The sequence below is a fragment of the Eptatretus burgeri genome, chromosome 5 (assembly GCF_056783735.1).
Source record: "Eptatretus burgeri isolate ZD-2024b chromosome 5, Ebu_testis_v1, whole genome shotgun sequence".
NCBI classification, from domain to species: domain Eukaryota; kingdom Metazoa; phylum Chordata; class Myxini; order Myxiniformes; family Myxinidae; genus Eptatretus; species Eptatretus burgeri.
Window position 1 is genome coordinate 20,813,016 of NC_140965.1, and position 26,843 is coordinate 20,839,858.

The following is a 26,843-nucleotide window of genomic DNA, read 5'->3' on the forward strand; positions in this document are numbered from 1 at the left end:
TTTTCTTTTTCTTCTTCCCTTATGATGGAGTGTCCCTTATGATAGCAACAAATGAAAATACCTTTTTCTTTTTAATTGGGGGGTTCTACATAAAACTGGCCGGCAGCATTTAAAGCCCATGCTATCGACCTGACTAACGCCTGTATGCATGTACATGTTCATACATGTAGCGACCTTTTCACTCCAAATATAATTCATACATGCTACACTCTGTGGAAGCTTTTTGACATTGAAAACTAAACCGTCAGTCTGAAATAGTCCACTTAATAGAGGAGGGGGGTGGAGATGAGGGGGAGGAGGGGTGGGAGAGAGAATGATGGGAAGGATGTAAGTTAGAGATATATATATATATATATATATATATATATATATATATATATATATATATATATATATATATATATATATTGGAGGGGAGGGGGAGAGAGGCAGACAGAGAGGAGGGAGGGACAGAGACAGAGACGCAGAGACACAGACAGGTTAGATAGAGAGAAAAGGGAGTGGAAGGCATGGGAGAGGGTGGGAAAGGGAGCGGGGGAAGGGATGGAGAGTGGGGAAGGGGAGAGTGATGGGAGGGGAGAGTGATAGGAGGGGAGGTGAGAGTGAAGAGTGGTCGAGGGGGGGATTCCGGAAGGTGTGACGTCCAGTTTAGCATCCATCCTTGGGATGTATGGATGTTAAACTTTTTTAAGCAGTCAGAACTGCTGATAAGTTCAATTTCGGAGTTTACATTTTGAAATTTAGCCAACACAATTCAGAGATTCTCCAGGTTATAGCATGTGCAGAAATTAATTTAAGCAATGAACGCTGGTGTCTCCATCTCACGATGGTGAGCATTGCATTGTATCAAGTGATTATTTGGTATGATAATCATGTATTCAGTGACATGGGTGAGGAAAGTGGAAAAAGAACAAAAAAAACGTTATTCTTCAGAAACCGTTGTGGGCTGTTCCAAATCAAGCCATGATTGAGCAGGCCAAAAAAAAGGGAAATTAATATATCAGCAAGCTCACTTCCAGTTTAACGTCTATCCGAAGGATGACACACATTGATTAATCACCCTGCCCACAACACAGACATGTGCATCTCTCAGCTGCTCACTCTGTCAAAGATTATGGCATCTTTTCAAAGAAGTGTCAGTGCATCAGTGTCAGATAGTGTACTACATCTCCTCCATAACTCCAAAACCATGAAACCTAGGGGCCTGAAACATTGCGTTCATACGAAGGGAGTGCTTGAGTGAAAATTGGGTGTTTGGGTCCTTTATACACCCTTTTTGAAGATAATTAAGGACATTATTTAATTATCCGTTATCAAGTCTCATCCTCGGTCACCTTGCTGTCCCTAGCTGGGGTTTTAATGTCATTTATCTGCTTTAACATTGCACAGGGGATCGTGTTCTATTGACTCTCTCATTAAGGAACTTTAGTTTCTGGATGGAGCTAATTGTTTTGTCATGCAGGAGATATTGGTGCATCCATTCATAAAGACCAAGAGTCATGGGCCAAGCAAACGAACATGTGACCGTGAAAGTGCAGATTCAGGACCAAGCAAACGCCTTTGCAAATCTAAAGGTACTGATGCTCTGCTGATTTTGATTCCTTGTTCAACCTTTATTGATTATCGTGAACTTCACGAGCAAGTTCCTGTTTGCCAAGTTCCTGAGCAAGTTCCTGCAGAACGAACTCAGGCTTCATCTTCAATAAAATGTCATTTAGTTTTTGGCAAATTGTTGGAAATATCTCAAACTTTTTCTGGCCACAAAATATTTGCTTCGTTTTGTGACATTCAGCATTGAGTTAACTTGTGTATGTTTAGACAGTGATGCACTGTGTTAAAGCTATAAAATTACAAATTGAGCTGATCAGAATTGGGCCCAAGGCAGAGGTTACAAATTCCAGTGAGATGTGAGCTGCTTTGAAATGACCGTCTCAATGCTGGCCTTTCTCAGCTATGACCTGGAAGGATGAGTTAAAAGCTAAAGGTGGGAATTGAAAAATGCAGAGAAAGAGTGGTTTGGTACAAAGCATCTATGATAATAAATGTCAGTGTGTGTGTGTGTGTGTGTGTGTGTGTGTGTGTGTGTGTGTGTGTGTGTGTGTGTGTGTGTGTGTGTGTGTGTGTGTGTGTGTCCTCCATAACCAAAAACCATGAAATCCCACAGCCCCAAATCTTGCATGCATTCCAAGTGGAGCTCCTCGGGAGTGTATGAATGAAAACTGTGTATTTGGTTAAATTTAAAGACCCATTTTGAAGATAATTAACAGCTCACCTTCATGAAAGGTTTATCCTTGGTCAGCCCAACTTCAGCTTGCAGGTGTCTTGGCTGCCATTTTGATTCAGCCTACTCAAAAAGCTTTACTTTGGAAACACGATCGACTCCAACCAACTGATTAAATTGTCTGCCGGAATGAGTGGACATGAAATATCCACTTGCAGTGTCTATCGCAATGAGTTGGCAAGCTATCCCCAGCATCCTGGCCAAATTCCAAATTCCTGCTCTCACCAACTGGGGCACTGCATCAGCAACACTGCCACACCCTCAGTCAATGATGCCACTCGCAGCTATGTACTGCAAAGGAAAAAGATGACCACACCTCTCGGTGTAGTATTTTATTGTAATAATACTTTAATTCATTCACCCTTCGAAAAAATTTCCACTCAATTGTGAAAATTCAAAAACAAGGGTTTTTGATCTGCACACCATAGTTTAGAGAATGTGTTCCAATTGTCAACAAAAAAAACAGATTTTGAATATCTTTTTCACATGGTCAACTATATGTGGGCTGCTCTGGAGTTGGAACACCAAACCAATTATTTTATATGTTCTGGCCCTTTCTGGAAAAACATTTAATATTTTCTACCCAAAAGCATTGCATGAATATGTTGAAATTCGTTGCTCTTTCTGTTCATGTTTTTCAGCTTGATAAATAAAATGTTTACCTGTAAATATGTGCTGAATTGTGGTAATCGAATAGATGTGCAGGTTCTGGACAAAAAAATGGGAACATTGTAAAGTCATTTGATAGGGTGTTGGGCCACCACGTCTGGCCGGTTACGGCTTGCATGGAGTATGGCATAGAGTCTACCACCGTATGGAATTCTGCAGGTGGGATGTGGCACCATTCTTCCACGAGAAAGTCAATCAACTCACCTGTTCGATGGTAGAAAACGCTGTCTTGTGCATCATTCCAGAATATCCCATAAATACTCGATTGGGTTTAAATCTGGTGACTGAAAGGTCATGGCATATGGAGAACATCAGTGTCATGCTCGTCAAACCATTGGGCGATGACACGTTCTCTGAGGATGGAGGAAATGTCATCCTGGAAGACACCCTTCCCAACAGGAAATAAATGTTGCAACATGGGGTGACGATGATCACTAAGTTCGATTAAGTCGTGATCAGCATTGACTGTGCCTTCGAAGGGAATGACTGTACCCAAACCATTCAAGGACAATGCACCCCAAAACACCATAAGACCACCAGAGCCCTTCACTGTTGGAACGAAGTACTCAGGGTTGTGGAGATCTTTAAGTTGGCGCCACACATGTACTTGTCCATTTTGTCGAGAATATGGTGAAGGACATTTCAACTGACCGTTCTGCATTTTTCTCCTGCTCAGTAGTCCATTGCTTGTGCTCTTTACACCAATGGACTCACAAATTTCAGGACTTAAGGTGGCTGGTTCATGGTTTCAGCGCCCACAAGCTCATCGCTGGACTTGGCATTCCAATGCTGGTGGTGTGGCAAAGGAGATTGACCATGTGCTCATTGATGGTCGTTGGAGGATGATCCAGAACTGCAGGGTCCACAGGACTGCTGAGTTCCTCAATACTGACCACTGGCTTGTTGCAGTAACTCTTAAGTTGCACCTTAAATTCAGGAGAATAGTGCCATCCCAGCCTAGGCTGGAAGTTGGCAGGCTCAAGGATGAGAGGGTAGCTGAGGAGCTTGCGAACAGGCTGAGTGGAGACTTGGAGGGGTCTGGGTGCTTTGGGGGATCCTGAAGAATTTTGGAGTGCCTTTAAGACCACCGTCCTTGAAGTTGCCAGTGGATGTCTTGGAACTCACCGAAGGGCGAAGAATAATTTTGTCTCTCAAGGGACACTGGATACCTTTGATCAGAGTCGCAGGGCCAGGCTGAATGGCAGAGCTGAGCTGTTCAGGGAGCTGAGGCGTAAAACTGTACGTGCGCTAAGGGTGGACAAGAAGGCCTATGTGCGAGGAATCTGTGAGGGGGTAGAGCATCACCTGTGGTCAAGTGATTCTCATGCTGCTTACAGGGGAATTCGTGCATTGCGTTCGTCCAAGACCGTCCTTCGTTGTGCTGCAGTTAGAGCAGAGGGTGCTGGGCTCTTGACAGCGGAGTCCGAAGTGAAGGCCCGCTGGGACGGTTACTTTGAGCGGTTGTGCCAGGCTGATCCACCAGCTGTCGAGTTGGACGTCAGGGGTGTTACAATCCCTGTTGCTGACCCTCCAATCAACTGTGGTCCACCTTCTTTTGTGGAAACACAGGTTGAGGTGAACCGGTTGAAATGGGGTAAAGCTCCAGGGATCTATGGCATCCAGGCTGAACTTCTCAAGGCTGGTGGAAATGCTGCACTCATGTCGTTGCATGTAGCTCTGTGCTCTGCCTGGAACACAGGCATCATCCAAACTGACTGGAAGAGGGGCCTTGTTGTACCTCTCTGGAAAGGGAAGGGTGATCGCCAAGACTGCAACAACTACCGAGGGGTGACGCTGCTCTCAGTGCCGGGCAAGGTCTTTGCTCGCATAATTCTTGAAAGGGTTCTCCACCATCTGCTTGAGCACCAGCGTCCAGAGCAGTCAGGCTTTACATCAAAGAGGTCAACGATTGACCGTATCCTTGCTCTTCGGGTCCTCACCGAATGCAGACGAGAGTTTCGGCAAGGGCTGCTTGCAGCCTGTGTTTATCTCTGTAAAGCGTTTGATTCAGTGAATCGGCATGCCTTCTGGAGGTTTCTTGGTCTTCGTGGGATTCCACCAAAACTGATCGATCTGATGTCTGAACTATACTCTGGTACTGAGAGTGCTGTGAGATGTGGTGGTGCCATTTCTGACTTATTTCCAGTTGTTACTGGAGTTCGTAAGCGATGTGCTCTTGCCCCACACTTTTCAGCACTTGTATGGACTGGATTCTGGGGAGGATGTCGGAGAGATTAAGCTGCAGTGCATCGTTTGGGAATATCAAGATCTCTGCCTTGATTTCGCAGATGATGCAGTTACCTTTGCGGAGACTCCAGATATCCTTTTGGGGGCCCTCGAGGTGCTGAATGAGGAGTCAGAGCCGCTGGAATTATGGGTTTCCTGGGTCAAAACTAAGATCCAGGCTTTCATTGACATCTTGGATGCTGCTGTTCTCTCTCTGCCTGCTTGTGGTGAGGATGTTGAGGTTCTGGAGAGATTCACTTGCCTTGGCAGTGATGTTCATGTCAGTACTGGCTGTGAGCCAAAGGTCAACAGACATCTGGGTTGGGCCTGGGGAGTCATGGATTCACTGGATCATGGGGTGTGGATGCTGCCGGTACTTGTGTGGGAAGACAAAAGTCCGAGTCTTCAGGTCCTTGGTGCTACCAGTCTTGCTCTATGGATGTGAGACTTGGACTCTGCCCAGGGATCTGAGATGGAGAATTCATTCCTTTAGGACCAGGTCTCTTCGGAGAATCCTTGGCTCTCGCTGGTCAGATTTTGTGTCCGACGAGCAGTTGCTGAGAGAGACTCACATGAGATTTGTTACCTGCATCGTCCGTGAGCATCAGCTGCGGCTGAATGGACATGTGGCTTGTTTTCCTGATGCTGATCCTGCTCACGAGATTCTCTCAGCGACGTGCCTCATGGTTGCATCAGTTTGATCAGCATCTCAAGGAGATGGGGATGGGCCCAGCATCCAGCTGGCGGATGGCCAGATGGAGGCCTCTGGAGAACCAACGGAAAGTGGACGTAGCGATGTGCTGCTCTGGCGTATGCTCCCAGACCTGACCTGACCTGACTCACAAATATACATTTTCAGGTGTGATGAGCGGTTTGGGGAATGCAACCCAAAGATCGTGTCCCACTCTGTGGAGTTCTCTGTGGTCCGTTGTTTATGAAACTTGCTGCTTGTACCCCAGGTTGAAATTTACAGTCAATTGATCTGCATTTGCTCGCCCGCTTTGCCTTGCACTTAATGCATGGATATCATGTCCCTGGAGTATGCACTTCTGCCACTGTTGCCATTTGCTGATGATGTCTTTCTTTTGGAGTTCAATGCTGACATCACCTGAGACACAATTGCTCGTGAAACATGATAAGTTGAGCTGTCTGTCACTGAAGCTCCTGCCAAATGTGCCCCAACAATCATCCCTCTCTCAAAGTGACTGAGGTCTCCACTTGCAGCCATACTTGCCATAATTAAAGGCAACCAGGCCTGTGCAGCATTTTTATAATGACCCGAAGTATCCTGGAATGTTATATGCTGACATCACCTGAGACACAATTGCTCGTGAAACATGATAAGTTGAGCTGTCTGTCACTGAAGCTCCTGCCAAATGTGCCCCAACAATCATCCCTCTCTCAAAGTGACTGAGGTCTCCACTTGCAGCCATACTTGCCATAATTAAAGGCAACCAGGCCTGTGCAGCATTTTTATAATGACCCGAAGTATCCTGGAATGTTATTTGCTGAACACGTAGGCTACACTTGTGTGGAAGCCGTTGCTTTCAATATACCTGGTGTCCCTCATTTACCCAGTTGTTTCCATGTTTTTTTTTTTGTCCACTACCTGCATGTTATATATCTGGCACTGCCAGGTGCCTTTGTGGGAGGAGGGAGGGAAAGGGTGGAGGTTGGTGGAGGGAAGTGAATGGCTGGAGTGGGAATCTGGAGGGAGGGGTTGAGAAAGGGAAGGGATGGGAAAGGGAGGTGGTGGAAGTCGAGGGGGTGTTGGGAGGAGGGATGGGAAGGGGCAGGGTGGGAATCTGGAGGGAGGTGTGGGGTGGGAGCATGGAGGGGAAGGGAGGGAGGAGGGAGCCATTGTTGTCTGTCAACACAGGGTACCTTTGCGAGCGGACTATAACATTCATAAGTAGATAATCAGTAATTGGACAGAACATTTTGGCAAGTAATTCACGTACAAGTGTTCATCATGTGTATCTTTCTCGCTCTAGGATCTCCTCAAAATATCAAATCTGAGAGAGAGGTAAAGGAAAATGAGAGCAATAGCTCTTTAAAAGTACTGAAAGAAACAATCCCAAGAGAGAATAAGTTCAAGTCAGCGATCAATGCATTGTTTCGCCAAACTCAGATGACAGAGAAGAGTTGTAACCAGGTCAAGCACAACCAGGTTACAAACGAATGCTTCCACAGTGATTGGGGGTTTCCTGTTAGATATGTGCGTTTTGCTCAGCTCTTGGGCAAAACGGTTCAACGTTGTTATCCAGGACATTGTAGTTTTTAAATTGTTCACTGAAATGTTCACATGAACAGCTCATTATCGAATAAAATGACATCTCATGGTAATAACTTAAGTTTCTGGATGTTCCAAATTATTTTGTCTTGCAGGAGATAATGGTGGAGCCAGGGAAAAAGAACAAGATTCCTGGGAAAAGGAAACGAGGACGAGACTCTGAAGGTGTGGATTTAAGACAAAGGAAACGCCTTTATAAATCTAAAGGGACTGATTCTCTGTTCGCTGTGACTTTGCAGTTTCACGTCTCCTGATTCTAGTGAACATCACAAGCAAGTTCCCATTTCCGAATCGAATTTTACTATTTACGAGCAAATACCACCCGTCACTTCGCTGACAGGGTTAAAAAAGGAGAGAGAGAGAGAGAGAGAGAGAGAGAGAGAGAGAGAGAGAGAGAGAGAGAGAGAGAGAGAGAGAGAGAGAGAGAGAGAGAGAGAGAGAGAGAGAGAGAGAGAGATATACATACATACATACATACATACATACATACATATATATATATATATATATATATATATATATATATATATATATACATTTATTAAGTGTTATGGCAATGTGATAGAGAAAAGAAGAGAGAAGAGAGGAGGGAAGGGGAGTGAGGTGTGGTGTGCGAGTCAGGAAGGGTGGAGGAAGGATGACGGTGTGAGATGATAGGAAGGATAGGCAAACATGCATTTGAGCATTAATTAAGATTCATGCTGTCTCATCAAAATTATTCTGCAGAGAAAAACAGTGAAGTTGGAAACAAAATAATGTTTGAAATCCATTTTCTACTGGTTATACTAAAAACACCGCCTGGACGTGTCCGGAGACAAAACCCACCAGACGCATCCGGAGCCAAGCCGTCTGGCCACAAACACTGTTCGGACACCTCTGAAGCCGAACTTCCATCCGGATGTGCCCAGAGACAAGCACCACCTGGACGCATCGGGAGGCAAGCACCTCCCGGACGCGTCGGGAGACGGACACCGTCTGGACGCGTTGGGAGACGGACACCGCCCGGACGCGTCGGGAGACGGACACCGCCTGGTCGCGTCGGGAGACGGACACCGCCCGGACGCGTCGGGAGACGGACACCACCCGGACGCGTCGGGAGACGGACACCGCCCGGACACGTCGGGAGACGGACACTGCCCAGACGCATCGGGAGACGGACACTGCCCAGACGCATCGGGAGACGGACATCGCCCAGACGCGTCGGGAGACAGACACTGCCCGGACGCGTCGGGAGACTGACACTGCCCGGACGCGTCGGGAGACAGACATCGCCCGGACGCGTCGGGAGACGGACACCACCCGGACGCGTCGGGAGACGGACACCGCCCGGACACGTCGGGAGACGGACACTGCCCGGACTTATCGGGAGACGGACATCGCCCGGACGCGTCGGGATACGGACACTGCCTGGACGCGTCGGGAGACGGACATCGCCCGGACGCGTCGGGATACGGACACCACCCGGTCGCGTCGGGAGACGGACACCGCCCGGACGCGTCGGGAGACGGACACCGCCCGGACGCGTCGGGAGACGGACACCGCCCGGACGCGTCGGGAGACGGACACCGCCCGGACGCGTAGGGAGACGGACACCGCCCGGACGCGTCGGGAGACGGACATTGCCCGGACGCGTCGTGATACGGACACTGCCGGACGCGTCGGGAGATGGACACCACCCAGACGCGTCGGGAGACGGACACCACCCGGACGCTTCTGGAGACTAACACCGCCCGGATGCGTCGGGAGACGGACACCGCCAAGGCGTGTCGGGAGACGACACCACCCGGACGCATCTGGAGACGGATACCGCCAGGACGCGTCAGGAGATGGACACTGCCCGGATGCGTCGGAAGACGCTTGATTCGAATGGCGACTGCGTCGCCCCCCGGAACGGACAATTCAGTCGTGACCCTCTTGGAACTATCGCCAAGGAGCTAGTCACGGGTGGGGGTTTAACCTCACCACAACCCAGTCCTCATTCTACCCGTGCGAAATAGGGTGAATCGCCGAAAGTCGGTATACCTAAGTACTCGCACGGGTAACCTACCGAGGGGTTGTACCACGCCACAGGTCGACTACGGACACGAACCGCTTAAGCGGCTCGTTCTGTGCTACAGGGATAACCGAGCGGAGTTTTCGTCGACCTTGACGGTTCAGATTAGATACCGGGTGTTTTAAACCCACTATCAATCCCTTACGTAATGCAAGAAGGAGATTCAAAAAAGGAAAGGACGAAGTGGAACGGGGGAACAATTGGCCAAGCACATTTAATGCGCGACACACGGAAGCACGTATTTCCAGTCAGCAACAATTAATCATGCACGTATACAGAGGCAAGAACAAAAGCAAGAATGAAACGCAGAGCTACAACCGAATATAATAATTACACTGGCACTTATGCTGGTCAAAACTTGACGGACTGGCACCACACACACATTTAGGCCAAAAAAAAAAATGTTGCATTGGCGTAACGGGTCACTGAAAAATAGGGTCGGTAGGTCGGGATTTTTTTTTTTTTTAATAAATCCCTCCCAAAATCTCCCTCGGCTCGAGTACCCCCCCTTTTTGTCGGCGACCCCCCCCCCAACTCAAAAAAAAAACTAGTACAGTGAACCTTGCCTAAATCGAACTTGCATAAGTCGAATAATCGCCTAAGTCAAAGATCTTATCAAGTTCTCTTCTCTTTATATTCTTTTGTTTTTACACCTTTAAATCTAAGCTATTTCTTCAGTCCTAACAGATTCGACTTAGACAAGGTTGACTGTAGTTTTTACAACAGCCAGTGGCGTACTGTCGTACATGGTAGACAAAGCATTGGAGGGGCAGAGCATTGTTCACGAACAACACTCTGCCCCTCCAATGCTTTGTCTACTGAGTACGACGGTACACCACTGACAACAGCTCTAAGATGTGTAAATTATATCGTCAGATGCCAGGAAATCCCATATGAAGACCCTTTAAATATATTTTTTTTTTCCCTGGGGGAGGCCCCCCAAACTTCCTGCTGGGGCTCGGGCCTTTCGCCTTTGGCGGATGAAGCCCCCCTTTCCCCAAGATCCTGAATCAGCCCCTGCCAAGCCTGAGATATCTCAGGCACCATCTCCAGGGGAATACACAAGATGCTGGTTTATAGCCTTTTCGGTGCTGTTCACACATATATCAACATTTTTAATAGCAAATACAGTGAACTCTGCCAAAGTCAAACCTCTCTAAGTCAAATAATCGCCCAAGTTGAAGTAATTTTTTTTAACAAATCATGCAAAACATGTCTTTACCTCTGGTAAGACAAATTTCTTCTAAATCGAACAGATTTTTGTGGTCCCAAGAGACGACGAAGCGATAACCGAAGTCGTCTAAGATAGACACCTTTTCCACCGCCAAAACGTCCGAAAAGGACCCTCCATCACTGCTAGACGCTTGCACAGAGGAAAGTATTGGAGCAGTGTCACAATTTACGTCTGCAATTCCCTGAATGATATCTCCAAGCCTCGCATCTTTGTCGCATTTTCGTAAGACGCTGAACAGTTTTTTAGGCCCAAGCATGCCAGTAATCTTGATAGAGTACGCGGCCATGTTGGAAACAACAGACGACGTACTGATCGAGCGAGGCGCAATATCTCTCCCTCGTACAGATGATATGCAGAGCCGTTTCGCACACACACACACACACACACACGCAGCGAGCTAAACTATGACATATGCATAGCGCAGCGTGCAGCGGGTTCTGTCCGAAACACTTCCGGGTTTTTGCGATCGCGATCGCAATCAACGAGATACTTGATATCGATAAAAAAAAAACCGTAGGGTCGGCGGAATTTTTAAGGTCGGGCGGGTTATGCCAATGCAACATTTTTTTTTTTTTGGCCTTACACAAAACCCAAAGAAACAAAAGTGGCGACTTCCCTTTTTGCGCACCGAGTTCTTCTCCCACGCCCTCAGCTTTCAGCTCCTCCAGCGTGGTCGGTGAGCTCGTGCTTCGCGCCGGCACGTGTTGGCCGCTCGACGCCACGGACGGGGTTTTGGGGAACGAACGGGGTTTTCCGGCGCTATCTCGGTGCGGACGGGGGGGGGGGGGGGGAGAAACTGTCGATACTTGTGGCCGAGAGAGGGGAATGGCAGACGCTCCGTCCCACCAGCAGGGTCTCGGGACCGCACCGACTCCGACTGACCCTCCGACCAGGAACTCTCGAGCAGGAGCTTCCTCTCTCTCTCTCTCTCTCTCTCTCTCTCTCTCTCTCTCTCTCTCTCTCTCTCTCTCTCTCTCTCTCTCTCTCTCTCTCTCTCTCTCTCTCTCTCTCTCTCTCTCTCTCTCTCTCTCTCACCACACCGTCATGTACAAAGGGATCAAGCACGCGCAACTCTCCTCGTCCGCCCCCTTTTGTAGCACGGGGCTCCGCCCTGTCGCTCCGCCCCGTTCTTCGCTCCACCCCTCTTCGAGGCGTTTCGAGAAAGGTCTCGACAGGGGCGTTCCTCCTCCCTGATCGCGTCACACCACGCATCCACCAATCGGGAGCGAGCTGCCCCACCCCTCCCCCTTTTCACCAAGCGCGACGACCATCAGGCGGGAGAAATTCAGGCGGGAGACCTCTCCCCCGGGCTCCCGCAAGAACCTTCAGTACACAATCCCGTGTCCCTCACCCGTCCCGCGGAGATCGTGGCCGTGCGGTGGATGTAGGATGGCGTTCGTCAGGTGGGTGGTGGTGAAGATGGTGGTGGGGAATGTTTTGAAGGTGGCGTCGTGGTGTGAATGGCGCGGTTGTTGAGATGTTGGTTGTGGAGAGGTTGGTGGCGATGGTTGGCATTGTGGTTGCACTAAAATAACGACAGCAAAAGAAAAAACGGCTAACTAAAGTGTCGCAGCCCGAATGAATCACACATATTCCCTCTAAACAATGGGTGTGGGCTAACTACACATGAAGTTATCGATATATCTCACCTGAGGACCTTTCTGGTGTATTGAAAATTTCCACAACCGTAACAATATTAACACTTCACTTGTCTTCCTCGAACTGCAGCCTGCTCGCAAGCAAAGTCATCCGTGGTGAACCTTGATGCGCTATCTTTAAACAGCCATTAAAAAGGATAAATAAAAACACAAGAATCGACTAACATCACATCATCAAATCGAGAGTTTAACCTTAATCACAGTGTGTATTTGTACTGAAAATCAAGATCAAGTGAGCTTTCTCACTTCTGCTTCATCTTCCCTCAGCTTGCCTGAGGAAATGTGATTAAAAATAATGCTTCAAAATAATGTGGACCTTTCTTGGGGCGGAGGGAGGTGCAGACACACCCGACGCACCCCCTCTGGTGTTCCACTGTATTTTTACATTTAAAATGCATCTCTTTAGTGTCGGGCTCTTTTTCTGGTTGAATGTTTAGCCTTGCCTGCATATGGAGCTTTTTAAACGCAGCATGGGAAGTGGCCGCCATAAACGGGAGACGTGAATGCATGAACAGACACCATTCTTGGCATTATATAATATTTTTTGTGAGTTATTCATGGATCAATTTAATGTCTCCAACCATGTTGAGCTCAATATGTTTTTCCACAAAATATTCAACTGAAAGTTCATATTCTGTGGTGAAAGCACCAAGGAAAAAGTGAAAGCACTGCTGTTTGGGGACAATGTTGGGCAAGCTGAACAGTGTTTGGGACCAAGCTGTGCCAAGTCGTTTGCCTGGGCTGAGCAATGTGGGTGTGCCCTTCCACATCCGATGATGAGATAAATTTTTGAGTGGTGTCTTCCTTGCAGCACTAGCAGTTGGATTGAGCTTGCCAATTTTTGACAAAGTTGGAAATGAGACCTACTTTCCTTGCCCTTTTCGATTGGTGTCTTCTTTCCCTGCCACCATGGCCATGCTCTGTGGTAGAGTGGAGTGTAGGGGCCTATGTCGCTGTCAGTTTGGTGATTACGAGCTGTAAAAGCCGAGGCAGTTGGCCCATCACATGGGTGCAAAAACTCACCATAAACTTATGCGTAATCACTATTGTCTTCCGTCTTTTTTGTTTTTCACAAACACTCTTTCATGGCTTCCCATTTACCAACATCATAAGTCAATGAACTGCCACTTAATGTAATGTTTGAGTGTTAAATATCTGTAATTGATTAGTTCTATGCCCAGAGCATCGTTGCAGCTTTTAATTGCACCGTGATGGAATATTAATCACTGTTTTCGGTTCTTCGCTTCATTGATTTATGGTCCATGGGTTGGTATTGTTAGACATACTCTTTCCTTGCACATTTTCAAAACTGTCCAGCTATTCAAACAATGTCACTCACATTTAATTTCAACAGAGATTCCAGAACTAATTCAGGCTTCACTTTCAATGAAATATGATGTTTCGTATTTGTGATATTTAAGTAAATATAACTGACTTTTTCTGACCACAAATTATTGCAATTGTTTGTGACATTCATTCATGAGTTATAACTTGTACACATTTAGACAGTGATGGACTGTGTTTAAACTATACTCGAAGAAATTGAGCTGATCAGGGATGGGCTCAAGGCTGAGGTTACAAATTCCAGTGAGAAGTGAGTTGCTTTGCAATGATGGCCTCACTGCTAACCTTTTCTCAGCTATGACCTGGAGAATGGGTTAAAAGCTTAAGGCAGTCATCAGCCAATGCAGGGAAATAGTCATTTCTTACAATGCATAGACTGTTCGACTTGTCTGTAGCAAATCAGCTGTTGGAGAGAACATGCTTGCAAGTCATACTCATACAAGTGTTCAACTTGTGCATCTTTCTCCCAAAAGGACTTTCTCAAGACAACAAATCGAAAGAAGACAAGAAGGCAAAAGTGGCAAAGAAATAAGAGAGCAATGTCTCTTTAAAACTACGAAAAGCAACAATCCCAAGAGAGAATTGGAACAAGTCAGCATTCCAAACATTGCTTTCAAAATTCAAATGACACAAGTGGTGGAAAGAAAAGTGAAAATCGGAATATGATGAAAGTTTGAGCCAAGAGCAGAATTTTAACCAGGTCAAACAAAACCAGGTAATAAACTTTGAATGATTCCTTTGTGATTTGTCGTTTCCTGTTAGAGATGTGCGTTTTGCTCAGCTCTTGTCCAAAACGGTTCCATATAGTAATCTTGTACGTTGTAGCCTTTAAACTGTGGTGCATATTTTTTGTCTTGCATATACCCATTCCTCATAATGGCAGATTTGAGATAAAGGAGGCAATCTCTTCACAATATAAATTCTGGACAATGTCATTGCCTTCTCATTTCAGGCTGAAGAGGATGGAGTGGAGGGGAAAATGGAGTAACATGAAAGAGGCCTTGTTGGGGGCAGCAGCTCAGGTGTGTGTAAAAACAAGGAACGGTCGGCATATTCGCTCGTGAAATGAAGCTGCACGGCGGTCTCTGAGCCTTGGTGTCAATTGCTACTCACGAATTGCCTGACTTGCGTTCTGCCCATGGCGAGAGGGCAGCTTGGCACCATTTTGTTGGATGCGTCTCTGAAGCGCTTCGATTCAAAGCTCCCTCAAGACCATCTCTGGCACACAGCTAAGTGCCGGGACAACAGAGGGAGTTTTCTTTGGTTCATTTTCCCCTTGTCTGTGTTTAAGTCTGTGTGGAGGTTCCTCAATTCCATTTAGATTTAGTTTTCCTCACGTTTTCCATTCATTATTACAATTTGAATTATTGTTATTGTGCATATTTTATTATTGTTCCAACATTATTATTTTGTCCATTCAATTTGCCTGTGTCCGTGTATTTTTGTCGTTCTTGTGCAGTGCTTAACTATCTTCCCAGGTGTGTGCATTAATCTCCGAGCGTCTCGGCTGTCGGCCTGTTATGAACAGCGTGGTCTCGTTTGTGGTTCAATTCAACGAATCACCATGAAAGCAATGTGAATCTTTCCTCGCAGAACTGATACTGCTTCATCAGTTGCACAATCTCGTTGATGTTGTTTCAGTATTACCATCTACTTCGAGAAGATTTGACCGAGGGAGCTGAAACCATCAGGGATTAATGAGGACACCCTAAAGTTGTGCATGTTCTAGTTTCGTTTGATTCCGTCCAAGGTTTTTTTTTGTCAACCCCTCTTGGTATTTTCTTCCTTTTGGAGGAGGCTGGGTGCAATTGGAATTATCCGACCGAAATAACCAAGATGTATTATGTTGGCACACAAGCATTTACGGTGCTGTTCGGGTGCACATAAGCACCCTAACAGCTTGGTTTCGCTTCATATACCTAACCATGGTTATTTTATTTTCAGGAGCTATCGAGGCAACTGTCTGTTGCTTCTACACCGCCCAAACAAATGGATGTGTCAGAAGAACATATTGCACACTTGGAACAAGATCTCTCGTTCGGTGGGTACTCTGCAATAGTATTAATAATCCCAATGAAAATAAAATGTCCCTTCTGGTAGCTCCCAGAGTGAGTGGGTACTTCTAGTCTCATCAATTCATCCTTGTCACACATGCAACATGTCTACCAAATTTAGTCCGATTCCATCTGCAACCTTTTCAGATGTCCGACTCAAAGATAGACAAACAAGGCGGGTCAAAATATAACCTCCGTCCACCTTCTGTGGCGGAGATAATCACTCACTTCCCTTCTTGGCAGTCATACAGCACGATCGAGTCATCCTCACTGCTCCATGACATGGACTTCATTTGTGCAAGGGATTGATATTTAAAGAAGAGTACTGAAGAACAAAGAAGAGGATACAGGAGACATTGGAGAACGGAGTCAATGGATTTAAAGTGCTTATTGCTGATTGGTGAGATTAATAATAACACCGAGCTGATACTCTCTATCCCCTACTTTTGGGATGGTATAAGGAATTGTTCTGTGTTGTATGAAAGCTGAATGTTCAACGGTTTTTGATATATCACGTGCACAAGAAAAGTTATTGAGATGGATGCCGTGACAACATAATTCAGCTCATGGAATCCATGATCTCATAAAGTTGAGACAATGTCATGATTAATCGATATTTGTATTATGAAAGCAAAATGTTCATGTACTTTTGTGTATGTGATCTTTCAAAAACCGATGGACGGATGATCGATCGGTCAGACAGCGCTCATTTTTAATGTCCCCCATCTCTGACCTTGTCAAAGGAGTGGGAGACATTCATACCTGGAGGGCTGCGATCGAAGATCACGAATGGTTCGCAGTATAGCCATCTTGTAATGGAGTAAAAGCACAAGTATTGCTGGTTTCAACCAATCGCAGTGTGGAAACTGGATTATTCATTGAATTTATAATAATGTAAAAAGGCAAAATTAACTTGCTTTCGTGCCTTGAAAAGAATTTAATAAATATTTGCTGGGAAAAATAGGAGAGGGCAGAATACACACATTCCCCTGAAGTTGTAAACAACGTTGCAAAACCTTATTGATCTGATGACCATCTGAACCCACAATATCTCCCCCCCCCCCCACACACACACACACACACACCCTTTCCTGCGGCTATAAGCAAGCTCCAAAACAGACCAATTATCCTACTATGTTGCAATTTTAAAGTTCACAAAGTACCATCTGTTCTCAAGACACACCCTGGTGAAACTGCATATATACGTACAATATTCAATGTGGAGTTGAGTCTTCAGCTTGCAGGCTGGGGCCTTCCTATTGTACACAGGAGTGTCTTTTATTTGACTGAATAAACAGCTTGCATGTGATCTTACTTTTTACTGTCTTGAGGTAGCAGGAAACTGCTTCCACAGTTTGGCGACGAGGATGGGATGACAGCCTCCATCCAAGGAGAAGAGTTCTGCCTGGTTGTGAGTGAATGCTGATGAAGCCAATAGTGAGAGATCTCTGCTGGAAAACGTGTTTCTCCCAGGCATACGAGCTCTCTACGCAGGATTACTCAGTCCCGAACCAGAGATTAAAAAATGTAAGGATATGTACAGAGCAGTTTGTTGAGTAAAATAAAAGACTTTTGGAGTTTTTCGTCGGGGCAAGGGACCGGCGTCAACCATTAAGGAGATATTAAAGGAAATAATGGGTTTTATTCCTTCAAGACAGGATAACATCTGGTATGTTTTGATAAAAGCACCGGTATTTTGATCACAAGGTGGAGGATCATCGGTGTTGCATAGATGAGTTTGTCAAGTTCTATAAAACAGCGTCGATGCACTACGTGCTGGAGGCTGGATAACATTTTGATAAGCATATATCACAAGTTGGGGGGCACAAGCAATGCGCGGACGAGTTTGCTAAAGTTGTATTAAAAACAACGTAAAAGCACTGCACATAGAACTTGAGTTGCCGAGTCTGGCAGGGCGGAGAGGCGAGAGGGTTAGTATTGTTACTGGGCCGTGTATCGGTGGCGAGCACGACCGCTTGAGGGAGCAGTAGAGTCGGCTCCACCGAACACACCAGAATTGCGGTCGTGCCTTTTGGAGAGGTCCGAAAGGCACGGGTCCCTTACTGGACCATGAATCGCCAATAATTCGACTGCGTGGGGAAGGGTCAATTGCCAAATTTCAATGTACCTAATTACCCACGCGGATAAAGCAACCTGAGAATTCACACCCTCGACAGACCTCGAGAGGAACGAGCTGTTACCGAGCTCGAACCGTGTGTAACCCAAGCGGAGATTACCAAGGCCCGTCGTACCAAATGAACAATTTACCGGCCCGAACGGCTTCGCAATTTCTCAATACACACCGTGCCAAGCCAATGAAAGAAACACAGAAACGAGCTGGAACATTTAACAAAAGGGATATTTATTTATAATGGGGCAGCAGAGCACGCAAGAAGGCAGAGTTAACCGAATAATGAAGGAATAGCAGTTTATTTACAAGCACTTATGCAGTTTTACTTCATAGACTGGCGCCACAAACACACACACACACACACACGTACACCCAAAAAGCACGGACCCATCAGGTCTTTATTGGAGGCCTCCAGCTTGAGGAAAGGCGAGCTGGAGGTCAGAGCCTATTCTTGGACCTTTCCGCCTCGTGTGATCTTCGACGATCCGGTGTAGCAGCACTTGAACCTGCCACACAATGTCGCTCCAAGCCCAGGCAGGCGATCCTCGCGGGACAGGCACACAGGCCACAAGAAAAGATGCTCTGTTGGCGGGACCCCAGGAAGGCGACGACTGGCTTCAGAAGACCACCAGACGTCTGAAGACCAGAAGACAATTCCTCCGAAGACCAGAAGACAACCACTCTACCTTTGACCCACGCTCGCTAATCTTATCCCACGCTCGCACTCCCTCATTGGGCAGAGAGGGAAGGCTCTATGCCCATATTTGGGGTGAAGCCAGAGCGCAACGCTTGTGCCCATATTTGGGGCGAAGCCAGAGCGCAACGCTTGTGCCCATATTTGGGGCGAAGCCAGAGCGCAACGCTGGTGCCCATATTTGGGGCAAAGCCAGAGCGTAACGCTTGTGCCCATATTTGGGGCGAAGCCAGAGTGTAATGCTTGTGCCCATATTTGTGGCGAAGCCAGCACACCAACGTCCAGAGAAACCCCGCCTAGCACACTGGACTCTGCCCACGTACGTGCTGACACGCACGTGTGCAATGGTGCCTGTGCATGATGGTGGAAGGAAGCGAGGGCAGTTGTCGTTGTTGTTGTTGGTAATTTAAATCCTAACTATCAAAATAACTCACAGCACACGTACAATTAATCACCCATTAAACATAGGATGGGACCCTCACTAGAAACACATACTTACCGACATAGCTGATCTATAGGACCCGGCTGCTGTGTGCAGTAAGCTTCCAAATTCGCAACAGTATCACCGAGTCAAGAGGGCGGAAAGGTGCAAAAATTATTGCCAAGTCGAGAAGGGCGGTGAGGCGAGGAGGGCGAGAAGGGCAAGTAACGAGGGCACTTTATTGCCAAAGTTTACGAAAGTCGGGGGCCAAAGGGTTTCATCACTGTAGAAAATGAAAAAGGAGCGCTGACGAGTGTTCGGAGCAATTTACAGGGCAGCGCAGATGACTGTTCGGAGCAAATTAGAAAAAGGAGCGCTGATAAGTGCTCGCAGCAATTTAAAAAACAAACAAACAAGCAGTCATAGACTGGTATTTATGAAATCGTCGACTTGACCTCTGACCTTGTCTAATAAAAGCTGTCTCGAGAGAAGGTAGCGACGCAAACCAGAAGTTTCTACGATGATTCTGTTCCAAACCATCAAAAATCGAATGCTTGTCCTCACTGTGACCTTCACCTTTGACCGATTTTGACCAAAATCTAATCAGCGCTAGCCATCACCCTCCTGAATCACGTGGTGTAATTTGACATTGTTAGCTTCTTCCGTTCTCGAGTTATGTTTTGGATGTTTGACCTCACTGTGACCTTGACCTTTGACCGATTTTGACCAAAATCTAATCAGCGCGAGCCACCACCCTCCTGAATCAGGTGGTGTAATTTGACATTGCTAGCTTCTTCCGTTCTCGAGTTATCGTGCCTGCAAACAAACACACAAACACACACACAAACAAACACACAAACACACACACAAACAAACAAACACACACACAAACACACAAACAGATGACGGAAGTCATCAATATACTTACGAAATCTTTAGACTTCGAAACTAACAAGGGGGAGCGCTGACGAGTGTTCGAAGGGGGAACTAACATCAAAAGGGAGCAGACGAATGCCGAGTGTATGAATGAGACTTTTGGGTCAACAACTTCAAAAGATGTGAAGTTGTGGACAGTGAACAGAAAAAGCAAAGATTTCATCAAGATAGAATTGAAAATCCAAGAAGAGAAAAATCGAGAGCAAGAGAGAGAGAGAGAGAGTGGTGGTACTTCAATGAATGCGATATTTAAGGCTGCAGGGATCCATACAGTAGAGATGGAGATATGAAAAATAATTGCAGATAATAAACCAGCTCAGATGGAAGCTGAGAGAGCGTGTCCAATGAATGAACAAAGGGATTCATTGCCTATGGAACAAATGTGATTTAATGTAAGGTGTTTATATTGAGTCAATGTTCTGAAATAATTTGCATACAACATTTTAATGCATGTGAGTACGTGTGTGTTGAACACATACGCAGTTGTATTCAAGCGTGAGAGAATTAAAATGAAATCTGCACGAAGCTCAAGTGTGAAGCAAGCAGGCAAGGTCTGTGTTTGAATATGCAAAGTAGGTTGCAAGGACAATTGACCTTCGGATCAAGCATGAACACGTGAGGTCATCAAGCTGGATGCAGTAGAGAGATTGTTGAATAACAAGATCCTATTTAAAAAGAATATGTAGTTTTAGTTTGGTTTCGAGAAAAGGAAAAAGAATAAATCTACATCTTAAAAAGAAATGTAGGCAACAGCTGTTCGCGTACACGAGAGCAAAACAATAAAGTGAGGTGGGAGGCAAGAAACACCCTGCTGTGAATTTGCCTGCTTGTCAAGGTGTGTGCGAGATTTGCCTGATGAGGGGGAAAAGAACCTGGGGGTAGCTCGTCTTTAAAATACTGGGGAAACTGGTTTGGAAGAAATATATTTTTTGTAAAACTGAATGAAATAAGGAAATTAACGTTTGTTGGGGAAAAAGGGTTGAAGCTGAAAATAATTGTTCGTTTTTTATCTGTTGATCACAAAGTGCACTGTGATGGACATGTTAAAAATGACAATTCTTTGAGCATAATGGGGCAATTATGATATTGACATGGATGGGTGGTTGCATCACTGGCTAGTTTGGTTGCTGGTTTGGTTGTGGCAGTTTGTAGTTGGATGATATCTAAAATTGATTGGAAATTGATATTGTGGTACCTCGTGTGCTGGTGAGCACAAAAGGAGTGGAAAGATTTAAAAGTGTAAAAGCTGTGCAGATGTGGCAGAGAGCACCACATGTTGGAGCATGCAGGTACAGGTCACTCATTATGTGCCTGTGCAGGCAGATACACGACGGTAAGTGTGTGTGTGTAGGTAGATGACGGCAGGTTGAGGATGCCATGCCAAAACCATGGCAACTGGTGACAACACTGGAGTTTATACCTCAGTGCAAGGATTACACAAGGTGGTTTGCTATTGCGTTCCTGATGGTGATCAGGAAAGGATAAAATGGTATGTGTCGGTTCGTGCTGACTACTTTCAAAATTTGGAGTTGTATTAGCGGTGTATATGGACGACTCAAAAAGGGTCAGTCAATTTAATAAATTGGAGGAACAGATTGTTTCATCTCAGTCTGTGGAATATCAATTCAATGATTTGATTACATTGTGCTTGTGATACAGGGTGAGTTAAAATGGATAACTTTTCACTCTTTCTCCCGTGTTTGGTTGTTTGAGCACTGATAGTTGGCATTTGGGTGGAGAAAGGTTGTGTCTTCCATGTGAGGCGATTATAAGGAATTAGAATCACGTGTGGTGGTCAGGAAAGGCGTCATTGCAGTCGTGTGCATAACAACTTTAGGAACCACGAGACAAGGTATCTGGTCACCATGGTTACCATGACATGTTTGAATGAAGAATGAGTTAATTCGCAACTGTGGCTGTGGACATAATACATACGCAACTCAGCCGGGCACAGAGGCTGCGCAAATTTGTTCGAGGGTTGCCTGGTGTTGAGGGGCAATTTTGAAGAGCAGAATTGGCATTCGAGTGGTTATGCCGAGACTGTCATGTAGTTTATGAAGTTGCTCATCTTTGCCCGACAAATTTGTATCCATAAGAAGAGTGTGAAAATTTAGGTGAAATGTACAAACTCTGATGTTGATGGACAGCAGCTATATGAAGAAATTTTGGATTGCAGAATGTTGCTATCAAGTCAGGCCAACATGAAAATATTAAGACCTGAAGAGCTTCTCAAATTTATTGTTCAGTTTGGAGATGAAAGCGTCTTCCTCAATCTTTGTATTGCTATTCAGATAATGCTAACCATAGCAATCGCCATCGCTAACTGTGAGAGATCATTCAGCAAGTTAAAACATATTTTCATATTTGAGTCTCCATGGTTCAACGCAGACTCTGTGATCTTGCTCTGCTGAGTGTAGAAAGAGAAGAAACGGGAAAAAAAAACTAACTTTGACTTTGAGCACATCATAGACCAATTTGCATCAGTGAAAGTTCGGAAAGTGCAGTTGTAATTTTCAAGTAGTGCCATAATTTGTTAATTTATAGATGAACGAGCTTGGGTTGTATTTTTGAGCTGATATTATGGTAAAGTTATTTTAAAGATGGGTGTCAGATGTTTGGACAGAGGCACAATTTCAGTGCTTGCCATAGGCGTTATTGATACAGTATGTGGATAATTTGCTGATTTGCTTGACATCAGGGGATGATTGCAGAGGGAACATATTAACCCTTTTGGGGGCACTGGCTGTCAAAGGCAATGGAGTACCAGAGACCAAATTACAGCTGTCGCATGCCCAGGGTATGTGTTGAGTGGAACCTCGAAGATTTTCAAATAACAGGGTGCAGGCTAACTATGTGCGCTAATTGCAGTATGCAATATTGCCGAGGATGGAAGCATAACAATATACACAGATTCCTGATATGTTTACAGGATGGCACACAATGTAGGGGAACTTTGGAAATTAGAGGGTATATAACATTGCAAGGTATGCTATTCAAAAATGGTAAATTGATAGTGGAACTGTGAGAAGCCAATAGCCATCGTGAAATGTTGAAGCAAAAGATATGGTCTCAAAAGGAAATACTGATTTAGCAGCAAAACAAGAAGCAAAATCACAACAAATAGCAAATTGCAAGTCAAAGGGAAAATGAGGAAAGGGTGCTGACTACTGACGACATTGCAGCACTGCAGGAAGCAGCTGAGGCAATTGAAAAAGCGAAATGGGAGAAAAATAGATTGCTGTTATAACACAGAAACAAAACTTTGGGTCTCACATGAGGGCAAAGTGGTTGCCCGAAATGTGCTTTTACTATTGTTTGCTCGTTTGGCTCACGAAAGTGGCATACGAGCAAAAGAGGGATGTAGAAGGAGGTGCTACGAACATGGCATGCTCCAGGATTTGTAGTTGTGGCAGAAATTTTTTGCAGAAGCTGTGCGTAGTGCGTGCTGCGTTTTTGGCTGTTGGTTGCATCATTGGTTGGGGCATGGCTGTGCCACTGATGCAGTTTCCCTATTGCCAGTACACTGATGTTCATTTTTGCCAGCCTTGGAGGAGTGACAGGCTGAGTCAACCCCCTGGTGTTGGTTCGGTGGTTTGCAGGACTTGGGCTCAGGACTCCAGGATCCCAAGCCACCACTCTAACTGCAAAGCCAACACTCGATCATAATATTGGTAAAGTGTCTATAAAAGATATGGTTTTATACATGGACATACATGTCTATTATGTCTTATATGTCTATTTGTCTTCATATGTCTTATATTATGTCTTATATTATGTCTACATACATGTCTATTTATACATCATACATGGACAAGACAACGATTAACTTTTGTGCTGCCTCAACAAAGGTTGTCAAACAGTTTGACTCGCAGGTCAGACAAGCGCGACCAGATCAGCTGCAGAGGAACACCACAGCATCCAGCCCAGTAACTGGGTGTACATCAAGGTGTTCAAGTGGAGGAACGCACTGAAGGCACGTTCGACTGGACCACATCAGGTATTATTGGTCACCAACACAGTTGTAAAGTGCAAAGGTAAGGTTCACGCATCTCATTGCAAAAGCATACAGGGAGTTGTAAAGAGAAAAAAGGAAATCCGCAAGTGGGAAGAATGTTACCGGAGGTTTATGAAATATATAGCAGTACTATTGATGAGCACGTGCATAATTGTGACAATATGGATGATAACAGGCAGTGAGGGCATTGTGAGAATATCATGGAGAGCAGAAGGTTTGGTAGGCCGAGAGCTGGGGAAACAATGAATGGGTCATGACAGAGTACGCATCGAAGAATAAGGTAAACATCAGGACCAATTACATGAGAAAGGCATATATGGGACAAACACTTATTTGCCCCTTCCATATAATTATGCACCCCCTGTGAAACGGGATGCAGGGGACATAGACACTGTTAGCCTGAAACGAGGAATCGTGTCACATAAAGGGATAACTGGACATCCACTCAACATCTTTTTAGCAATATCATTACAAGAGCATGTGTTGGGTTTGCTCACAAGTAACCCTTGAGGGACAAATTACTGGGACAAGGATAGATATAAGGATACGAATTTATAATCTCGTGGAACCCCAGGCATCATGAAAGATACATATCCATGACATGGAACATCACGAAAGGAAGGTAGCTGCAGAGTACCATGACTATTTTCAGGAAGGAGGGGTTCAGATCTTGGTTAATGGGAGTGTTTTGGTGGATAGGGAACATGGATACTCTACATATTGTTAGTTGGGCTTCTGATATTCATTGCAATTGTTGTCATCATAGTGTGCATAAAAGTAATGATGTGTGTGTGTGTGTGTGTGTGAAAATTTACCACAGTTACAACGATGGTGGTGCATGAAGTTTCCCTGGATCAACCATCTCTGAGCATCTCTGAAGATCCTGAAGACTCAGAAAACCTAGCAAATGAAGAACCCAGTTTAAAATTTAGTTGAGACACCGTGTGGTGGGATTTTTTGGAAAATATGAAAGTAAAGACACTTGTGCCCTTGGGAATGACAAAAACCCTTTTTGTAATTGAATTCAACAATTGTTGCTCAAGAACGAAATGCAGAAGGATGATTGCAATGAAGAGATGTGGAATAATAGAGATATCTTTAAAACTAAAGGGAAAAAGAATTTGAGTTGCTTGCTCAAATTGAATTTGATAAGTAAAATTGAAAAAGGCGATGACCTATTGGATGTATATGTTCGGTGTGCACAGGGTTCCTTTCCTTCCAAAATCGCCTGGGCGCCCCAACTCTGTGGGATGGGGAGGTTGAGGCCCACTTTGGGGTTGCATCCACTCACAAGGGTGTTAACCCACCACAGAGCGCAAGTTTGGGTTACCCGGTGGAAACGAGCCTGCCGCAAGACGCGACAAATTTAGATTTTGCATAGGTTTGTTCTTACAGAACAAATCATAAAGTTGTTCTGTTTGAACAAAAGGGGGAACTGTAGAAACTGGATTATTAATTGCATTTATAATAGTGTAGAAAAGGCAAAATTAACTGAGTTTCGTGCTTTGAAAAGAATTTCATAAACGTATGCTGGGAAAACTAGTAGAGGGCAAAATACACATTCATCTGAAGTTGTAAAGAACCTTGCAAAACCTTATCGATCTGATGACCATCTGAATCCACAATATCTCTCCCCCCGCTGCACCCTTTCCTGGGGCTATAAGCAAGCTCCAAAACAGACCAATTATCCTTCTATGTCGCAACTTTAAAGTTCACAAAGTCCCATCTGTTCTCAAGACACACCTTGGTGAAACTGCATACATACGTACAATATTCAATGACGAGTTGTCTTCAGCTTGTAACAATGCAGCAGTCTGGGCCTTCCTCCTGTATACAGGAGTGTCTTATTTTACTGAATAAACGGCTTGCATGTTAACTTACTTTTTACTGTCTTGAGGTAGCAGTAATCCGTATAGCCTGGTGTTGGCACAGTGGTTAGGGCAGCGGCTTGGGATGCAATAGGTCCTGAGTTCAAGCCCCGTTGGACCACTGAATTAATACACCAGGAGGTTGACTCAGCCTGTCATCCTTCCGAGGTCGGCGAAGTGTGTACCAGTGTACTGGGCCGGTGTATGTCCCGGTTAGAATAGGTGTACCATATCGCTGTGTCGTAAGAGGCCACCAGGGTTGCGTCAGGAAGGGCATCCAGCGTAAAACCTGTGCCAAATCACTATGCGGATCATTGCGGATGATCCGCTGTGGCGACCCCTTACGGGAGCAGCCGAAAGAAGAAGAACAAGAGGTAGCAGGAATCTGCTTCTACAGCAGAAAACCAATTATGTTCAGTTTTAGTTTTCACCGTTTCATTTCAACCAATCGTGGCTTTTGAGCTTTGGTGAGTCATTGTTTTCATTCACATATACGATGACCTCTCATTCTTTTGATTCTTGAGCACCATTTATTGTAATAATCAGACCAGCATATGGAATGAAGCCCAGTTTAATAACGAATCATCATCGAACAGGAAATGAGTCTGGAAATCTTGGAATACGAGATCTCCAAGACCTGGTCGCCACACAACAGTTAATAATGGTGCCAAACGTAAAACAATGGACTCAATTAATTGTGCCAAAAGGCAGAGAAAGGTTTTGACATTGTGGAAAAATCGAGTTGTTAGATACGTTGACAAGAGGTAAAATCTGTGGGCCACCATTACTGAATCATTGAATCAACAATGTGGTGAACGCGAGTCCAATGTGGTAAAATGGGAGAAATCATTGTGGATTTACTCACGTTTTCATTCAGCACCCAGAGCCAAAGGCTCCAATTCAACCATCGGTAGAACATGACGCTGTGAAAAACTATCCACCACAGCTCATGGAACTAATCAAGGA

General features: G+C 45.4%; 1 protein-coding gene and 1 long non-coding RNA gene across 3 annotated transcripts in view; both read left to right on the forward strand.

Moving 5' to 3' along the window:
- The window catches only part of LOC147025997 (uncharacterized), a 175,543-nt gene extending 168,083 nt beyond the window's left edge, over positions 1-7,460 (forward strand). The window contains exons 10-11 of the mRNA XM_085883564.1: positions 1,463-1,574; positions 7,171-7,460. Of these exons, the coding sequence (XP_085739690.1) occupies positions 1,463-1,574; positions 7,171-7,460 (402 nt within the window). The remainder of the gene's footprint in view (positions 1-1,462; positions 1,575-7,170) is intronic.
- A 101-nt stretch (positions 7,461-7,561) lies between these two features.
- On the forward strand, positions 7,562-25,874 carry LOC147026017 (uncharacterized). Of its 2 annotated transcripts, XR_015058081.1 has the most exons (6): positions 7,562-7,634; positions 14,232-14,473; positions 14,711-15,333; positions 15,703-15,799; positions 16,056-16,212; positions 16,556-25,874. It is a non-coding gene; the product is annotated as an uncharacterized LOC147026017 (long non-coding RNA). The 2 variants fall into 2 exon arrangements; XR_015058080.1 differs by having other exon boundaries at positions 14,711-15,799.
- Positions 25,875-26,843: the final 969 nt, after the last annotated feature.